The sequence below is a fragment of the Engraulis encrasicolus genome, chromosome 6 (assembly GCF_034702125.1).
Source record: "Engraulis encrasicolus isolate BLACKSEA-1 chromosome 6, IST_EnEncr_1.0, whole genome shotgun sequence".
Classification (NCBI taxonomy): Eukaryota; Metazoa; Chordata; class Actinopteri; order Clupeiformes; family Engraulidae; genus Engraulis; species Engraulis encrasicolus.
In genome coordinates, this window is record NC_085862.1 from 18,298,180 (window position 1) to 18,317,486 (window position 19,307).

Here is a 19,307-nt window from a genome sequence, read left to right on the forward strand (position 1 = left end):
CGTGGCTGACTGTCAACCATGACACCTCAGGAAGGCCAAATTTACAATTCTGCTATCACCAAACGTCTGCCGTCACACCTCTCGCGTGACGGGCTATGTTGGCCAGAGGTTAAGAGAGGAGCAGTCTGGGGAGTGTTTAAACACAAGTCTACAAAGGCATCAGGAAGGCCGAAGCTACGATTCTGCCATGTCCAACTAGACCACCATTGCCGACCATCCTCCGCCATCACACCTCGAAGCTGATCTCGCGGGAGCGGCCGAAGAGGGGCTCCGTGGGTCGGAAGGTGTCGGAGTAGCTCCTGCGCAGGTGTGTGGAGCTGGTGGTGGTCTTGATGGCCACCTCGTAAGGGGGTGGGGGCTCCAGGTCCCAGTGGGCTGGCCGCGCCGCTGCCCTCCCTGAGGGGCTGAAACAGGTGGGCTCCATAGGCGGGTAGTCAAAGTCCTCATAGACACCCCTCCGCTGTCGGTCCATTGGCCTGAAAGCAATCACAGTGGTTACGAATGCATTGCCATATTGTATGCACATAATGTGAACACTAGTGGAATGCAATGGTTACTAATGGGAACTAGCCCTTACCATTACCATCACTTCAACTAACACTCAGTTTTAGGGGTGCATGATGTGAAAGACTTCAAATATCAGGGAAGTGAATGAAATCCTGCCCGATTTCCCCTTGAATTGGGGTGAGGGTGGGACCTCCTATTACGAGGGAAGTGGACTCCAATCGAAGTGAAGTGTAAGTGAAAAGAAATGGGACGCAATTCCTGGAGATACAAACTCAGCAATCTCCAAGGAAGTGGTAAAGCCTAAGGAAGGTGTGGTTGGTGTGGTGTGGTTGAAGTTTAGAGCAGTGGGGCACTTTGGCCACAAGATGGCGGCATAAAGGATAGCAGTGGACAGAGATGGTGATGGTGATCCCCAGGAGTGGATAATGTTGCTAGAAAGAGCATCTCAAGGGAAATGCGTCCACCACCCCCTCCCTCTCTTTCTCTCTCTCTCTCTCTCTCTCTCTCTCTCTCTCTCTCTCTCTCTCTCTCTCTCTCTCTCTCTCTCTCTCTCTCTCACACACACACACACACACACACACACACACACACACACACACACACACACACACACACACACACACACACACACACACACAGAGAGAGAGAGAGAGAGAGAGAGAGAGAGAGAGAGAGAGAGAGAGAGAGAATTGACCCATCCTAATGACTAAATGGGTGCATCATCTTTCTTGTAAATTGATAATGACTATGGGCGTATTTTGTTAATTCCAGAAAACTGCTCTGGCAAGATTGGGGGCAATATCACTGATAAACACATTATGCGATTGTTCTAAACACGTCAAGCATAAGGATATGTATTATTATTATTATTATTATTATTATTATTATTATTATTATTATTATTATTATTGTTATTATAGGCAACACATCCCCTAAATGTACTCTACAATAATTGTCACTGTCATGTTGGACATCAGGATAAATGTGCGCCAGGACGCACTGTGTGTTATGAATCTTGATAGGAATATAGTGGCTGCTTTATTTTCTATAGAATTTAATAATACTACTCACCTTTGCAAGTAGACAGACTGGGACTCCGGGAAGTGATTCCCGTGTGGAGGGGTAAAGAGAACGTGGCTGTAGTCGTGCGTGTACTCGTTGCTGTAAGTGGCCGGGTTGGTCTTCCCGTTCATCGCCCAGAAGAGACCCAATATGAGCATCACGGCGCCCAGGACCACGCAGCACAAGCTGAACGCCTGCAGCCTGCTTTGACTGGAGGGCAGGAACGCCGTGGAGCCCCCGGTCACGATCAGCATCACCCCGATAAAGATGGCCCCATGGTGCAGGGAAGGCATGTTGTGCGCTTTGGGTACCGCGCGCTACAGTCGCTGCTCCTCCGCCCCCGTGCCGCCGTCAGCTAGAGGGTCCACATTCATGGGCAGATAAGTTTTGTTGAGATGGATGGCATGTGTCCCGATTTCTTAAAACCTGTGATACGATCCACTTCACACTTAGTTCGTTAAGTCCTCACCAAAATTAGATCGCGTGCGTAATGCTTAGATAGTGGCATCCTTTAAAAACTATCCTCTTCAGATAGTCACCTGTGACTCTGAGGTCGCCGTGATTTTCAGGCGGTGCCCCGCCTGGGAAGCATCCCCTTCTTGATCTGTTTTTCTCTGGACAGTTGAGGAGTCAGTCCATGCCATGTGGATAGGTTGATGGCCGTTGCGATACTTGACAGCTGTGTGTTGGGGTGAGCAGCAGCCGAACTCTCCAAGCATCAGTGTCAGTGAGCATTTCAGTGCGTCTCCAGAACGCCCCTCCCATAACCTTCCTCCATTCATTCATAATCTTCAGGTCAGAAGACAGTTTGTATAACCATCCTTTAAGAGTCCTCTAAGTAAGGACAGAGATGGTGTTCATTAAGATAATTGAGTTGTATTTGCACGTTTATTTTATGTAAAACAGAGATTGCTGTGTCAAACTTGGAACTTGGTCATGCTGCGTAATTCTGTGTGATGTTTGATGTATGGTCTTGTTGATTTATTAGTTCAGTTAATCATTGGAAGATTATGAGAAAAGCATGGAAGGGCTTATATCAGGATGCCTTATCTCATTACTCAACTGTTGCATAGACATAACCATATCACGGCTCCGTGAATGGTGTGACGGCCTTTCTAATCGCTGATTGGACGCGGCGTGCAGACGCAGCCACTGGGGTCACCATTGACGCGCCATTGGCCAATCCGCGCAGAGCTGCAGAGGGCTGTACTACAGTACGGGGCAGGTTATGCTTAATATTCCAATTAAGGAGCCAAATTTTGATGTGGTGTAAGAAAGGTAGAAGCAAGAGTAGAACAAGAGTTTGGTGAAGACGATGCCGTATAGCGCAAAGTAGGCGAGCATAGTGACAGGCATCTATTAAGCAGCGAAGAGATACCAGGGACGCGGTTCAGTGCAGATATCTTACATAAACTAACGCGGGTACTAAAGCATGGGTCCGTTGTTGTATCTCGGCGGCCTAATCGTTCTATTCCTGTTGTGGATTAAAGTAAAGGGTCTAGATTATGTGATAATACATCAACGGTGGATCTTCGTGTGCCTGTTTCTCCTGCCATTGTCCGTCGTATTCGATGTGTATTACTATGTAAGAGCATGGATCATCTTCAAGATGTGCTCCGCTCCGAAACTGCACGACCAGCGAGTCAAAGACATACAAAGACAGGTACGTATGATGGATGCCGATTTAAAAGTCTAACTTGTTGTAATAGTCGCATGCGTTGTGATTTCTGGCAAAGATACAGCCTTGGCTGAACAGCTGCAATGTTGCCAAATGTTGTGCAAAGTCCGCCTCCGTAGCCCATGTTGAAGTCCATCTCATGTTGGAGTTTCGACTTTTAATCCTCCGTTTCCACGTGGGATTTGTGTAGTCCACCCAGTTGAATGAGAAGGATCACCTCGCTGGATCAGGAATTCCTTCCATTCGACGTGTTTTCTTTGCAGTCCACTCACTCCCCGCTTCTCTCCTCCGCCTGCAGACCCATGTGTTGTTCTTTCTCACCGCTGTGACTGAGTTCAGGGCCTATACATTGGATTAAGGTTTGACTATAGCAGTAAAGTGTCCCCCATACATTGTCAAGTGATTGTTTTCAATGTTTTCTCAGACTGTTGTCATAGGGCATTGTGTTCTCCACAGTGTGCCCCCTAGTCCTTTACATTAGGCCTACTTTTCACTGGTGGAAGTGCGAGAGTCTATGGATTAGAACTATAGCACTAGATGGAGAGGATAGGAGCTTGGTCGTCTGTTTGGTATTTAGTGACTGGATGTGTTTGCTGCCCACCAATTGTCATCCATTGTTATTTGTTCAAGGTCAGGTAATAATCACTCAAGCCAATGGCATTCAGACATCAGATCAGCACCTAGTGATCACCTGTGTCATATTACCTGGTGCGGACCTAATGGCAATAGCTATAAGATGTTTAGAATTACTGCACCTGGTGTAAGTTAGTGGTTACCTACTTTCAGTGTGCCTAATAGTGTTGCCTGCTGCCTAAGTAGGCCTACTTAATGATACACTATAACAGCAGTGTTTCCCATACATTGAGGAAACTATGGCGGCCCGCCATAGTTTAAATTTGGCCGCCATAGTTTCCGAAAATGTAAAAAAAAAAAAAAAAAAATTTTTTTTTTTTTTTTTTTTTTTTTTTACTTTTTTTTTACGATTTCCGTTTTTGTTAAAAACGATTTGAATTACGATTTCCTTCGCATTTTCCTCCTGGAGTAAATACATCCTATAGAGAAAACTACAAGTGCTTGAAAGACAGAGGGATCAAAAGCCTAGTCAAGTTGTTGTAGTTAACTTGGGTTTGGGAGCAATAAAAAAAAACCTTCAGAGAAGGGACAGTTGGGATGAGTTTACTAACACTCCCCAGGCTTTGTTTTACAGTTGTAATGAGTTAGGTGACAGGCCTTCATTGACACAGCAGAGGTGACATTGAGCTGTATATAGAAATGAATGTGAATATAGACATAAATGTGTAATATGTTGTTCAGCCCTTTCAATGGGAGGAATTTTGAAAAAACTGGCCCTGTGACCAGCACCCCTCATGTAGAATGTGTACGCCTGTGTGTGTGTGGGGAAAAGGCATAGCCTACCCTCTTAGACCCTTTTTGTCTATGTGTTAACAATTTCACAGTACTCTTAAATTCTTATCTCTGCTCCTATTTTGTTTTATTATTTTTTTCATTACATAGACCCCTGCATGAGAGACGAATGAAACTGTGTTGTAAACAGAAATTATTCACTGTACTGCATTTAAAAAAAAAAAAAAATGAACTACACCCCCCCCCCCCCCCCCCCAAAAAAAGGCCCGCGTGAAAAGACGCCGCCCCCCCGGAAAAAAAATCCCGGCTGCCCCCATAGTTTCCAAAATTTCTGTGGGAAACACTGTAACATAATAGTGTTATCTGCTGTCTGCAGCGACGGGTGTGTAAGTGATGTTACCTGCTTTCAAGTGCTGCCAAGGTACATCGTTGTGTTACATGTTTTGAGGGGATGTTAGTGCTAACTAGACCAGGGATGTCAAATTCAAATTCAGAGGGGGCCAATGTTTAAATCTGGGATGAAGTTGTGGGCCAAACTCAATATTACTTTTTATAACAAAATGGGCTACAATTAAAATCATATATGGTAACTTAAATGTGCAGATGGCAGATAAGATAGTTGTATGTATTTATTATAAATAATTGATGTGTGTTTTTATGAGCTAACCCCCCTCCATATTTCCATGGTTTGTGTTGTCAAGGTGCGCGAGTGGAGGAAGGATGGGGCGAAGACCCACATGTGTACGGGCCGGCCCGGCTGGCTCACGGTGTCTCTGCGCGTGGGGAAGTACAAGAAGACAAACAAGAACATCATGATCAACATGATGGACATCCTGGAAGTGGACACCAAGAGACAGGTAGCCTACACAGTCAAAATACCATGTGCTGATAAAACACATTTTCAGAGAACATTTGATTCCTCTTAAAAAGTGGTCATTTTGGTCTTTGGTCAGTGAAAAATGTTCAGAGTTAATTCTACTCAATGTTGTGTGACTGCACTGTAGAGTTGAAATGACCCTGGCTACCTGCAGAATTTTACACTTATTTTTGACTCCACTGGTGAGAGTAATTTGACTCCCCGCAGTTTTGTCAATACGGTGCGAATTGTTCGGGATTCACGTGATGATGTACACACATACACCCACAAATAGTAATAATAGTCCTAAATTAGACGTAACATAGCCTAATTTCATAACATCAGAACATCAGAATGATAATCAGAATGAAAATCAGAATACTCAATACTACTTAGCTACTCAGTACTACTTACTGCTTCTGTTCTGTTTCTAGATGTTTATGGGGATTTATATTCTCTATCATTTAGACCAGTGTTTCATAACCTGCTTTTCTTAAAGTTTTTTTGATATTCCATTTTTAATTTTTCAATTTATCATAATTCATATTCTGAGGTTTGTTGTATTCCATGCTGTTTGTGTAATTTGTAGAGCCAGAAAAGAGCTTTCAAAAAACACCACAGACTTCTTTTTGTGACTAACAGTGACTGAAATAATCAATGCTGAATGTATAGTGTCCTACCCTCATATGTAAACTTTTCCTAGTCTGTTTCTCCCTTAATATTGGTGTCAGATTCACACAAATGCAGTTCTGGGGTGGTACCTTGCTACTAAACAGGCACAGCAAGTATGATTGAAATCTGTGTCGGTCGGGTCCCAAAGTGTCTTATTTCACGTGAAATGACCCTAAAGCAATAGCTTAAAGACTTTGCATGGGGACCAAAACATGTTATAATTTGGTTTTCATTTGGCCTAATTATAATGTTCCCAAGCAGAATTTTGGTCACAAATTCAGCACAAATAAAATTTTCGCACATGCCCTGGAATCTCTGCCACACTCCCAGGTGGTGCCCGCACCCCAGGTTAAGAACCACTGATTTAGACTGTATGTGTATTTGTTATTGATTGTAAGGATATTTAAAGGGCATATTACTTCTCATGAAATTCCACAGGTGGTGCGTGTTGAACCCTTGGCCAATATGGGTCAGGTGACTGCTCTCCTCAATGCTATTGGATGGACGTTGCCAGTTCTGCCAGAGCTGGATGACCTCACAGTTGGTACGAAATTGTTGTTGTTGTTTTTTTAAATAATACTACTAATCATGATTTTCATTGAAAATGTGCTCATTTCTTGTTCAGTTACTTATAGTGTACAGTTTTACTGTTGAGTAGTATGATCCACCAAGCATGGGCGTTTTTAGACAGAGGCCAGGGTGGGCCTGGGCCCCTGTAGAATTGGTCCTGCCACCCCCCCTAGGGCCCCTGTGCCAGCCAGTGATATATAAAAAAAATAATGTCTAACTGCTGCCGTGATTCCAAGCGCAACACACACACAGGAAGGGACTAGGAGGGTCAGTTGTCCCAGACACAGGCACAGAGGGGGTACAGAATTGGGTCCTAGTGACATTACACGTGTTGGGTAGGGGGGCCTTCGTCAATACTTTGCCCCCAGGCTTGGGTGAGGTGCTGCCACTGCCCCTGTACGCACTTGACTCAGCTCGCGCACTGTTCCAGTCTGCTGCAAGCGGCGACCTGCAGACTTGTGAGCTAGAACTTCTGAACTTTTTTGGAGCAATCATAGCTGGACTTAAATGGAGTTGAACTACATGCTGAAGTAAGGAAACAATTAATTTCTTAACGTTTCTGTAGGTGAGGAATAAGCCGGTTTTAAACGGAATGGTGGCATGCATTCGGTTTGGGCACTTACTGTATGTGGCTGAGTTAAAAGGCTTTTCTATGTGGTGCTATTTTAATGGGCTACAACAGTTCTCAGATTCTTAACGGTATTTAATTGCCATCCCAACTGTATGTGCAGCACTGCTGTTAAAACTGCTTATGAGTTTTGCCAGCCTAAAGTAGCCTAGCTTACAAATGCAATGGGCAGACAAGATACATTGCTACATCGCTGTTTGAAATGATTTGGGAGCAAAATAGGAGCGAAATGCATCACCATATGACACAAACTACCGGACAAAATACCTTTTACGTTGGATTTGACCTTTAATTCAAAGGAAATATTCACACAATGTCAAGTAAATCTGTTTGTTTTCCTTGTCTCTTCAGTCCTTTTCCTTTCTGTTCCCACTGTTCTGTCGCTAGTCAAGCGCAAGCAACACAACGCCAGACCTAGGAACCAGTGTTGCCAGGTGTAGAACGAGAAATAAGCTGTTTTGGGCTGTCTTAGAAAAAAACACCCAAAACAGCTGCTAGAGAAATAAGAAATTATAATCATTTAACCCATCTTCCTTGAAAGATCTGTGACACTACTGGGACTGACTGCCCCGTGGTGGAGATTTTAGGCTATTTTATGCAATGCTGCATTTTCTCTTATTTGAGTCTTTGATGGATAGGGAAATATAAACTGTAAATTAAAAAAAATATTACTGAAATGAAAAAGTGATAAAATAGAAATGGAGATTAATTTAAATTCATGATATTATCTCAGTCTTTTCGTTAGACTGTGATACAATTTTTTTCCAAAACCTCCCAGCCCTAGTTTTTATGTTCTTGCCATTATATTTTTTCCATAATAATAAAAATTGGTAGGCCTATTGCACATTTCAAACAGGGCATGCAGCTCATTGTGATTTAACAGTTAGATTAAATATGAATTAGGTAAATTGATTAACCCATTGATACCAAATACTGTGTAGCTCATCATTGACCCCAGTGCCAGGAGCTGCTTGATGTAGCTTTAGGCTCCACGTTTTTAAATGAAGAAAGTGTGTATGTTAGAGCTGAATGAATGTGTTCTAATGCAAGATGAGGCAGCTTTTAATTCAATTAATTACATGATTTGTATGTGCTTCAGATGCTGAAGCAGATGTTTTTGCAGGTATTTTAGGCAACACTGGGTTTAGAAAAAGGCCAATATTTGGCAAAAGTAAGGTCGAAGAATATAGGGTACATGGGCCCCCCTCAAAACATGTGGGCCCCTCTCAGGCCCCTGTGGTAATTTTTGGCTAAAAATTCCACTGCCACCAAGCGTGGTGCAAACTTCATATTGCACTACCCGATTTCGCCCTTGCACTGAATTGTGGGCATAATGCAACCTTATCAGTCTAGATGTTGTTGCGGCTCGTCCAAAAGTTCTGGAATCTTCAAGTTTATCTCACGTATCAGCCATATCATGAGGCGAGTGCCCAATAGCCAAGCAAGACCTAGGGGCTGGCTCTATAGTGGTCCAATCACAATACAGAGTGGTTTCATCATTAAAGCCTATAGTTCTCAAAGCGTCCTCAAGGAGGGTAGTGTAGCGTTTGATCCTGCGATTCAAGGTTCGCATCGCTTTAATGGTGGATTAGCACCGTTCATGTTATCTGCTCTTTGCCTACTGTTAGTGTGTTAGCTAACCATAAAAGCCATAGAATTCTGCTCAGCCACTCAGACGAACTGTCTGCTGAAAATATATACAGTATTTCCAGAATTCATGTATTTACGAAGGGAAAAAGTATGCTCTCTCTCTACTTAAATGGAGAGAAATAACCCTGTGTCTGATAATGTGATTTCGTAGTGGTTGCTTACATTTCTGATAGAATCTGATTAGCTGTGAAAAATGATGCTGCTCGCGGTGGCTCAAAGTGATTCAGGAAATGGTGATTTCAGGGGGAGTCGAGTCGGGTCGGGGTGGAGGAGAATATGCTTCTCCGGTGTCAGTTTTCCTACTGAAGGGCAGAAAACTTGTACACACACACACACACACACACACACACACACACACACACACACACACACACACACACACACACACACACACACACACACACACACACACACCTCAATGTTTTTCCAGCAATGCAGCAGCAATTTCATTTGAAGGTCTGCCGAGACCAACGCCAGAAAGCGTGTGTGTTAAATAAAAAATGCCGGGGGCTCTTAACATCTGAAAAGTGTTTGCCTAAGCAATCCTTTCCTCCGGGCAGCATGGGCAGATTTAATATACGGTAAGCGCCACAGGTGGGGGTATTGATCCATTTCCTCTGTAGGGTAAAACACTCACGGCAGCCTACGAACAGCATTTCGAACAGCATGGAAAAGGTCCACAGCCAACAATCTCTCAATGAGAAATATTACAGCTTATAAAACAAATATTTGTCTGTAAGACTGAGTGGACCACTCCTTGGTCACAGTATTTCCACAGCTTAGAAAAGGTCCACAGCTAACATCAGTCCCTCACTGAGAAATATCACAAATTATGAAGCAAATAATTGTCTGTAAGACTGAGTGATACAGACTCTTTCAGACTTTTTTTCAGAGTTCTTGCTAAATTACACAACCTGATATGCTACCTCCTTCATGATTTTTGTTCACTAATAGTAAAACATACTCTTTGCAACGCATACAGTTCATGGCATGACATGGTTTGTACAGTTTGGTCTTGTATATTGCTGTGACCTTCCTCCCGATCTCACTCAACATGCACCTACACTGGAGATCTAGTGATGGCCACAGGAATACATTAGTGATTTGACAACAGCACTATGGACGATCCTGCTTACTTGATTTGCTTCTCACTCATCTCTCTCTCTCTCTCTCTCTCTCTCTCTCTCTCTCTCTCTCTCTCTCTCCCTACAGGAGGTCTGGTGATGGGTACGGGAATCGAGTCCTCCTCTCATATCTACGGCCTGTTCCAGCACATCTGTGTGGCCTTTGAGTTGGTGCTGGCTGATGGCAGTCTGGTGCGCTGCACTGAGGTGAGACAGAGCTAGCCACAGTTAGCATTATTATTGTGCCTGCATACTACCTTGCCGGACAGTGGGACAGTGAGTCAAGACAAATATAGGAAGGGCTGCGGTGGCATATCCTTTAGTCTTTCAACCAGAATGAAGGCAGATTTTTTTGTCAATATACTTTGTGTTTTATTTCATTTTATTTTTATCACCTACTCCCCTACAGAGGGTTGGGTCAGGTATTTTGAAATGACCCTGCCTGTCTGTTTGCGTGTCTGCTCGCAGTGTTTTGAGTCACCTGCGGATGGCACCAAACACACATCAGGTGCATCCAGCATTGGGCAGGAGGCCAAATTGCTGTCTCTGATTGCTCTTTTTTGATTTTGTGACTTAAAGTGCTATTCCGGGAGTAACCTCCCCTCTCTTCCTCCTAAAGGGGGGTTTAGAGTCGCGCGTTCGCGGGGGTTCTGCACAGAGAATGAGCCACAGCGCCCCCCTGTGCAGCGACAAAACGACCCCTGGCTGCAGTACACGCATGTTTCTCCCAGGCTGAAATGTCCGTGAGCTGAGCTATGCTTGAAGACGGTGATTGGTCAATGCGCTTACGGCAGTCCGGGGGGAACTCAGCCCTGATAGGTCAGTTGTGTTCTATTCTTCTACCCTACCGCGGAGGTTTGAAGGAAAACGAAAAACACGATGCAGATGACTTGGCAGGAAATCACTGGAGTTTACTTGACAGGGAGAAGAGAAACTGTTTTTTATTTCAGTAGTACAACTTCCAAAAAATCAATTAGAAATATCCATAAAAGGCCATCATGGAAATGATATGTTTGTAGTGTGGTAGTAGCAAAGAAGCCTCTTTGTTCTTTTGTAGTGTGGCAGCTAGCTCATTAAAAAAGGGTTCGCTAATGTCCTGTAGAGTTTGAATGGGTTTGGCTGACAGTTGCTAAGCTAGCTGTTAATTAGATAGGCTATCTATTGTATTTAAAAATGGCTTTTGTTTCATTTAACCACCTCAACTGTAAAACATGAATAAAGAGAGACTCTTGTATGCTATCATCCATGTCTAATTACGCCACAACTTTTTAAATTAATAGCAAGAAGCCTCTTTGTTGATACAGTATATAGTACAAGTAGTGTGGCCTAGCTAGCTTCTAAAACAGGGTTCGCTAATGTCCTGTAGAGTTTGAATGGGTTTGGCTGACAGTTGCTAAGCTAGCTGTTAATATGGCCATTAGATGTATTGTATTTAAAACGGCTTTTGTTTGGCATTTTAACCACCTGAACTGTAAAACATGAATAAAGAGAGAATCTTGTATGCTATCATTCATGTCTAATTACGCCACAACTTTTTAAATTAATAGCAAGAAGCCTCTTTGTTAGTGGTAGAATTACGTTTCAGGTGGCTAGTCAACTAGCTTTGAGTTTGTAATGACTGATTTAGCTGGCTAGCTACTACTAGGCCCCAGGTGTGAATGGCCATTCATGCTGTCTATTGTCTTTTAAAATGGCGTTTGTCTTGCATTTAATCTCATGTAGTACTTGACCAAAAATAAACTGATGTTGTACCATCTAATTATGCCCCAACTTTTAGAAGTAGGCTACTAGTGGAATATTACGTTTTACATAGCCAGCTGATTAGCTTTGTGATTCATTCTAGGGACTGGGCTCAACTGAATGAGTTAGTTCGCCCCCTGTTGTCACGGAGGTGAATTGACGTCATTAAAATCTCCTCCTCCCTCCCCCCTTGCCCCACTCTTGAATTTTCGGCGGGAAAAAAAACACCACGCCCTTTCGCACGCATTCGCATGTAGGTCGACTATGAGGCAATACCCCCGCTGACAGTACGTCTATGCTTTACCCCGCAATCGGCACCGCGTGACTATGCATCAGGCTTAACTGTGAGCAGGCTCCAATGCTGCAACCCAATCTGTGTTAGACTCTCTGATTAGCACCCCATGTGTCAAATGATGAGGCTTCATTTCACCACCACTGGCTCATTTTCAACATCAATGCTCGTGCCAGGAAGGGGATCCATAAGGTCAGAAGACTTTGGCACGTAGAACAAAAACGAATCCTGTTGTTGTAAGTTAGTGAGAGTACTTAAATTGTCCTCGCCAAGACCGGTTACTTCAAAACTTTCCTTCAAAATTAAAGCTCAGTAACATCACAAACGATAGTGCTGAGGAAATTGCTTGAAAGGTTTTTCAATCAAATAACGCAAACATGTTGTGGGCATGTTTTGAAAGGGAAAAGCAAGTGAAGAGTCACAAAATGGAGGTTGTTATCAAGGACATCTCCAGTCTAATCTCAATTTTACAACATGCTGCATTTTGGCTTTTTTTTTGGTGAGACAGGAAAATAGGCTGAAACTAAAGCTTAGGTCCCTAAATAAGCCCTGAGCCACCGAGGCTGCTCCCCGACAGCCGAGGACAAGCGATTCTCCCCCGAGCTGCGCCTGACGAATCAATCGCCCCCATCTGAAGGATAGAGAGCTCTCCCGGGGGGGGACTCCGGTACACTGGATCCAGTGTCAGGACTTAGCTCAAGTGCCTCAGAGTACAGCCCCACCCGCTGCTACACTACTAGCCTCATTGATTTAGCTGGGACGACGGCGTACATTTATCGACCGATTTGGATGCTATGCTGGTATCAGGTTACTCACGTACATTTCTTATATGATATATGAAGTGTAAACTGCATTGAGGGGAGATGTGAGCCATTAAAGTGGAAACAATTTTTTTTTGTACAAGGTCGAATTTGTTCTATTTTATTTTGAGAATATGTCTTTGTAAAGTAACTGCCGTCCATTGAAAACGACATTCAAGTACAGCAGTAAACCATTTTTTTTTTACTCTGTGCCAAGTTGATTCTCATATTTGGTTTTAAATGTGTGTGTTTTTTCTAATCGTGTCATATAATGGTTGTTAACAGACTGAGAATGCTGATTTGTTCTACGCGGTTCCGTGGTCCTGCGGAACCCTGGGGTTCTTGGTTGCCGCGGAGATCAAGATCGTCCCGGCGATGAAGTGGGTGAAGCTGCGCTACGAGCCGGTGCGAGGGCTAGCCGCCATCTGCCAGAAGTTCGCCAGCGCGTCGGCCGACCGGGACAACCAGTTTGTGGAGGGACTGCAGTACTCGCTGGACGAGGCAGTCATCATGACCGGCACCATGACTGACGAGGCAGAGCCAGACAAGGTGCCCATTGGCTGATCAAGCTGTCAGTCAGAAAACAATTTATATGCTCCCACCCTATAAAGATGTACCATCCTCACTCGTGTCTACTGACGTGTGCCGTTGATGACAGGACTCGGGAGGAAAAGAGAAAATGCCATTTTGTATTTATGATTATTATGAATTGCATATTACACCCCATGTGTATGTCATGTGCACTCACCCACTTCCACTCCCACTCCCCTGTCTAGCCTACTGACGAGAGAAGAGAAAATGCCACTTTGTTGTGTCATATTTTATTAATTATTATTATGAATAGTGTGTTAAATCATCTGTTTTCCGCTTCTAGACCAATCGAATCGGGCTGTACTATAAGCCCTGGTTCTTCAAGCACGTGGAGTCTTTCCTGACGGAGGACCGCACCGCAGTGGAGTACATCCCCCTCCGACACTACTACCACCGGCATACACGCAGCATCTTCTGGGAACTGCAGGTAAAGACTAGCCTGGGCAAGGCTAGCCCATACTTCTTATGGCGGTAATCCTGCTGCTTGGGTGGCCCTTTTTTTTTGTGGTGGTAACCGTACTATTGGCCCACGCTTCTTGTGGCAGTAACCCTACTACGTGGCTAACCCTTACTCTTATCGTGGTAACCCTACTGCTATTTGTTTTAATCTCATAGATGCTGTTTTTTAAGTGATAATGTGGCCAAAAGAAGATGCTATCCGTAAAGCTCCAGTCATTTACATGTTCATTTTTCTCCATGTTAGTTACTATGTCTGGGAGGAGATTGCTTTGAGATAGCTGTCTGAGAGGAGATTGCTCTTGTTGATCCAACAGCGAAAGGGGGAGGGAAGAGGGAGGTCAGCGAACTGAACGATGCACATGCAGATACAGATGCAGGAGCAGATTACATATTGGCTTAACGACCAGACAGGGACACATGTCAACACTCCACCAGTGAACCCCTCCTGCTTATGATCCTTGCAGCCATTCCAGACCTCCTGTACGAATGGAAGTAGAACGAGGGTGTGGTAAGGCCAGGCTAGGGAAGGATTAAGAATAGCAATTTCAGTTTTGCACAACTCTGGTGTACAGGCGTACTGTACTGTGCAACGCTAGTATGCAGACTCTTGTGCTCTGGCAGCAAGTCAGTACTGTTTCTCTGCAGTATAGCCAATAGAAGACAAGTCAGTTATCACAGTACTGTTTCCATGGAGTATAGCCTAATAGAAGAGTGGTCAGGTTTTGGCCAATAACTTGCAAGTCATCGATTCCAGCATCATCTCATGGCCTGGTAATTGTTTTATCGGTGTTCTACAACATAATGGAGTTTTATGCGCTGCCATTGTCCCCCTTCCTCGGATATGACCTTGTTTTCTATGATGTATTGTCACATTTGGGCACACTTGGTAGCGATTTCCAGACAGCATCCTTCCTGATGCTGTTAGCTGATTTATTTATTTATTTTGTGTTTTTATTTATTTACGTCTTTATTTATTTGTTTTCTGTGCTGTTGTCCGTGTTATGGAAGGCTTTCATCCCATTTGTGCATTAGGCAGCAGCGCTAGTGTAGTGTAGACATTAGACAGTGCTCATTACTGTACGTGTACACCGAAAGTGACCAAGGAGACCAGAGACTCTTTGTAGGACACTGCTAATCAGTGTTGCAACTGTACACTGTGCCTTACCCTGTTCTTGTTTAAATTGCTCCTTGTTAGTCGCTTTGAACAAAGGCGTCTGCTAAATACTAATGTAATGTAATGTAATGTCAATGTCACGTCCAGAACGAATACAGCGAATCCATGGCAAAACTTCCTGAACGACCTCGACTACTCCATAGCTTTTGGTCATTACACGTTCCAGTTAGGCAGCAGCCCTTGTGTAGTTTCTGGCATCTCTGGACAGACAAGAAGACCATGCCACATATAAGTCCTGCATCCCCTTCTGTGGTGCATTCACTATGTGACAGCAGCTGTAATTCTCTCCTGCACCCGCCCCCATCCTCTCGTCCTCTTCTCTCCCTCTTCCTCCTCTCTTTTGTCGAAGTTTCTCCCTTCTCTCTTCTCTATGTTCTCCTCCCCTGTTCTCTCTCTCTGTCTCTCTCTCTCTCTCTCTCTCTCTCTCTCTCTCTCTCTCTCTCTCTCTCTCTCTCTCTCTCTCTCTCTCTCTCTCTCTCCATTAGCAGACAGGAACGGATGTGTGCCCTGCAACAAATTAGCCTTCACTCCAGAGTATATAAAATTGTATTATAAATTATGCATATTGTTTTTCTGGCAGAAAGAGAGAACAGTCATTTGTTGTGTGTGTTTGGGCGGACGGTTAGGCTTGCGTGTGCGTGTGCGTGTCTGTGTCTGTGTCTGTGTGTGCGTGTGCCTGTGCCTGTGCCTGTGTCTGTGTGTGTGTGTGTGTGTGTGTGTGTGTGTGTGTGTGTGTGTGTGCGTGCGTGTGTGTGTGTGTTTGACCCTTTTAACCAACACGTCATCCAGGCTCTTCCTGTTTCCTTCTTAGTATGTTTTTTTTTCAGTCTTGGACGACAGCACAGAGAGTATGGAACAAAAAACCTCAACAGTCATCATCTGGCCTGCAATATTGATCCACTATGGCTGATGGCTTTTCCTCTTACACTCCCTCTCTCTCCCTCCCTCTCTCTCTCTCTCTCTCTCTCTCTCTCTCTCTCTCTCTCTCTCTCTCTCTCTCTCTCTCTCTCTCCTCTTCTGTCCTCTCTTCCTCTCTTTCTTTGTCTATCATCATCCTTTCTCTCTCTCTCTCTCTCTCTCTCTCTCTCTCTCTCTCTCTCTCTCTCTCTCTCTCTCTCTCTCTCTCTCTCTCTCCTCTGTCCTCTTCCTCTCTCTTTGTCTCATCATCCTTTCTCTCCCTCTCTCGCTCTCTGTCTCTCACACACACACCCTGCTCTGCTCTGCTCTCTCTCTCTCTCTCTCTCTCTCTCTCTCTCTCTCTCTCTCTCTCTCTCTCTCTCTCTCTCTCTCTCTCCCCCACTCCGTGTTTCAGGATATCATTCCGTTTGGGAATAACCCCCTGTTCCGGGCCGTGTTTGGCTGGATGGTTCCCCCCAAGATCTCTCTGCTGAAGCTGACGCAGGGCGAGACCATCCGGCGCCTGTACGAGCAGCACCACGTGGTGCAGGACATGCTGGTACCCATGAAGCACGTGGAGGCGGCCATCTCACGCTTCCACCAAGACATACAGGTGGGGAACACACACACATGTACACACACACACACACACCACATGGAGGTCGCCATCTCACGCTTCCACCGAGACATACAGGTAGAGAACACACACACACATACATGCACGCACACACACACACACACACACACACACACACCACATGGAGGCGGCCATCTCACGCTTCCACCAGGACATACAGGTAGAGAACACACACACACACACACACACACACACACACACACACACACACACACACACACACACACACACACACACACCATGGAGGCGGCCATCTCACGCTTCCACCAAGACATACAGGTGGAGAACACACACACACACACACACACACACACACACACAAACACAAACTATGTTATGATCAAATATGTGTGTGTTGTTTGTGTGTGTGCCTGGCAGGTGTACCCGCTGTGGCTGTGCCCGTTCCTGCTGCCCAGCCGGCCGGGCATGGTGCACCCCAAGGGGGACGAGGATGAGCTGTACGTGGACATCGGGGCCTACGGGGAGCCCAAGACCAAACACTTCCAGGCCCGCGCCTCTACCAGGCAGCTGGAGCAGTTCGTACGAGACGTGCACGGGTGAGGATGCGGCCCTCTGGTTGTCCAAAATGTACACGTGTGAGGGGTTTCAGTTCGAATCCCATACCATCCATGACTGCATCGTGTGTGTGTGTGTGTGTGTGTGTGCGTGTGCGTGTGTGTGCGTGTGTGCGTGCGTGCGTGCGTGCGTGCGTGCGTGCGTGCGTGCGTGCGTGCGTGCGTGCGTGCGTGCGTGCGTGCGTGCGTGCGTGCGTGCGTGCGTGCGTGCGTGCGTGCGTGCGTGCGTGCGTGCGTGCGTGCGTATATTTTGTACTGTGTTTGTTGACCACGGATGTACAACATTTTACGTCAAAATTCGAAACTTTGACTCTTGAAACAGGTTAAATATTGATTGACTAACGTTATAAGAACACGCTTCATTTTGGTCTCCTTTCATTTTGTCTTAAGTTCAAACTGTTAAAAAAGTGTTGATTCCACTATTGAGTCAATTTAACACTTTCTAGCATGGATTTGGTCCCAGAGTACTCTCTACGTGTTGAAATAACACTACATTTATTTTACTCTGCAGTTTCCAGATGCTGTATGCGGACGTCTACATGGAGAGGCCGGAGTTCTGGGAGATGTTTGACGGGACGCTGTACCATAAACTGCGCGAGGAGCTGGACTGCAAGGGAGCGTTTCCCGAAGTCTACGATAAAATCTGCAAATCAGCTCGACACTGATCTCTTATCGACCCCGGCGGACACTACAAGGGACCGAGTGACACTTCACACACACCAGCCTTCCTACATAGTACCTGCACAGTACATGAGCCTTACTGTGCCTGTACACTAAAAGTGACCAACGTGCCCAGAGCGACCAAAGTCATTATTTCTATTATGGAGGGTGTCAATGGAGTGACAACAGCAAATTTCAGCGATTAAAAGTGAGCTAATTTTATAGCAATGAGCTTTGACGCAGTTTGGCGAAAACCAATTGCATACCTGCCAACCTTTACAAAAATTTTTGAGTAGCAACTTATCGCGGCGCGGCAATTCACGGCGCAACAACTTGGCATGGCAAAGCAACGGGGCCGCCGGCGGGCCCATCTGAGAGGCTACTTTGTTTTGCATAGTCTGCCCTACACCTAGGGTTGCCAAATGTCAACAGGGAAGATATGAGACACTTCATTCAGGCAGGGGGTTTAGGGGTCCTCCCCGAGAAAAATTGCTTTTCTTAGATGCAATTTCCTGCATTTTAATGCATTTTAGCCTAACATCCTGTGTATCTGGCAAATAGTTTATCTTGCTCTTCACAGTGCTTTGAACTACCATAATTTATTAATTTTTCATGGAAGATGTTTTTTTTTTTTGTTTCACACCATAACACCAATAAAATGCTATGATATAGTGTGCTGGAATTCAGGCCCCTAAATTAACTTTATTGATCACCAGCCAATATGGCTGTTAATCTTACTAGTCAAACATACCACCAGTCTGGCTAGTAAGTGGCTATAGGCCTATTAAGTTATCCTATGTACCAGCCAAACAGAGCATTTGGTCAATTGGGGGGTGTTAAGGAGCTGGAATTGAGTATGAAATTGAAGCATTTGCTGATTATTTTTTTGGCTGTAGAAGGTACATGTAGGAAAATGTATACTTTGATTCTATAATACAGAGGCATTTCAGTGATTTTAATGAACAAAAAGTTAAATTGTAATGATTCTTACATCATCTCCCCCAATATTAATAAATGGTAATGTTGTCACCTACTGTGAAGAAGCATCAGCAGAGTAGAGAAAAAGATAAAGACAAGTGTTATCTAAACTAGGATAATATCAGGTTGCCTTGGGGGCTAACATCAAAATCACACTTGCATTCATTGGGTACAAAATGCGTCATATGGCTCTACTGAGGGACGGGGGCTAATGGCCATTGCTCTTGGGACGTATAGGGGCATGCACTAACTTAGGGGCATGCACGCTTCTTGTTTGTACTTCTCTGCATAATAGTAGGCCTATCTACCCTCATCTGCCGCCATGAGTTGGCTATTGTTCACTGTTCGGCACATATATGATGATAGGAGAATTGATTTTATTAATAGATTGC

General features: G+C 44.7%; 2 protein-coding genes across 2 annotated transcripts; one reads left to right on the forward strand and one right to left on the reverse strand.

The window, feature by feature from the left end:
- Positions 1-226: 226 nt before the first annotated feature.
- si:dkeyp-51f12.2 (uncharacterized protein LOC100151460 homolog) lies at positions 227-1,862 on the reverse strand. The gene is made up of 2 exons (XM_063200084.1): positions 1,579-1,862; positions 227-476 (listed from the first exon to the last, which is right to left on the reverse strand). Exons 1-2 carry the CDS (start codon positions 1,860-1,862, stop codon positions 227-229), a joined length of 534 nt encoding a protein of 177 aa, XP_063056154.1.
- A 907-nt stretch (positions 1,863-2,769) lies between these two features.
- Positions 2,770-18,192, forward strand: dhcr24 (24-dehydrocholesterol reductase). Its single transcript, XM_063200085.1, has 9 exons — positions 2,770-3,232; positions 5,314-5,469; positions 6,579-6,684; positions 10,201-10,319; positions 13,230-13,493; positions 13,819-13,962; positions 16,481-16,678; positions 17,081-17,259; positions 17,789-18,192. The coding sequence occupies exons 1-9, from the start codon at positions 3,002-3,004 to the stop codon at positions 17,940-17,942; spliced, it is 1,551 nt and encodes a 516-aa protein (XP_063056155.1). The 5' UTR covers positions 2,770-3,001; the 3' UTR covers positions 17,943-18,192.
- Positions 18,193-19,307: the final 1,115 nt, after the last annotated feature.

Bases quoted from the DNA above. Each gene is read 5' to 3' on its own strand.
- si:dkeyp-51f12.2 (XM_063200084.1), bottom strand. From the start codon at position 1,862: ATGCCTTCCCTGCACCATGGGGCCATCTTTATCGGGGTGATGCTGATC. The intron at 477-1,578 runs GTGAGTAGTATT...GATTGCTTTCAG, and splicing joins CAGTCTGTCTACTTGCAAAG to GCCAATGGACCGACAGCGGA.
- dhcr24 (XM_063200085.1), top strand. From the start codon at position 3,002: ATGGGTCCGTTGTTGTATCTCGGCGGCCTAATCGTTCTATTCCTGTTG. The intron at 16,679-17,080 runs GTGGGGAACACA...TGTGCCTGGCAG, and splicing joins GCTTCCACCAAGACATACAG to GTGTACCCGCTGTGGCTGTG. The intron at 17,260-17,788 runs GTGAGGATGCGG...TTTACTCTGCAG, and splicing joins TTCGTACGAGACGTGCACGG to TTTCCAGATGCTGTATGCGG.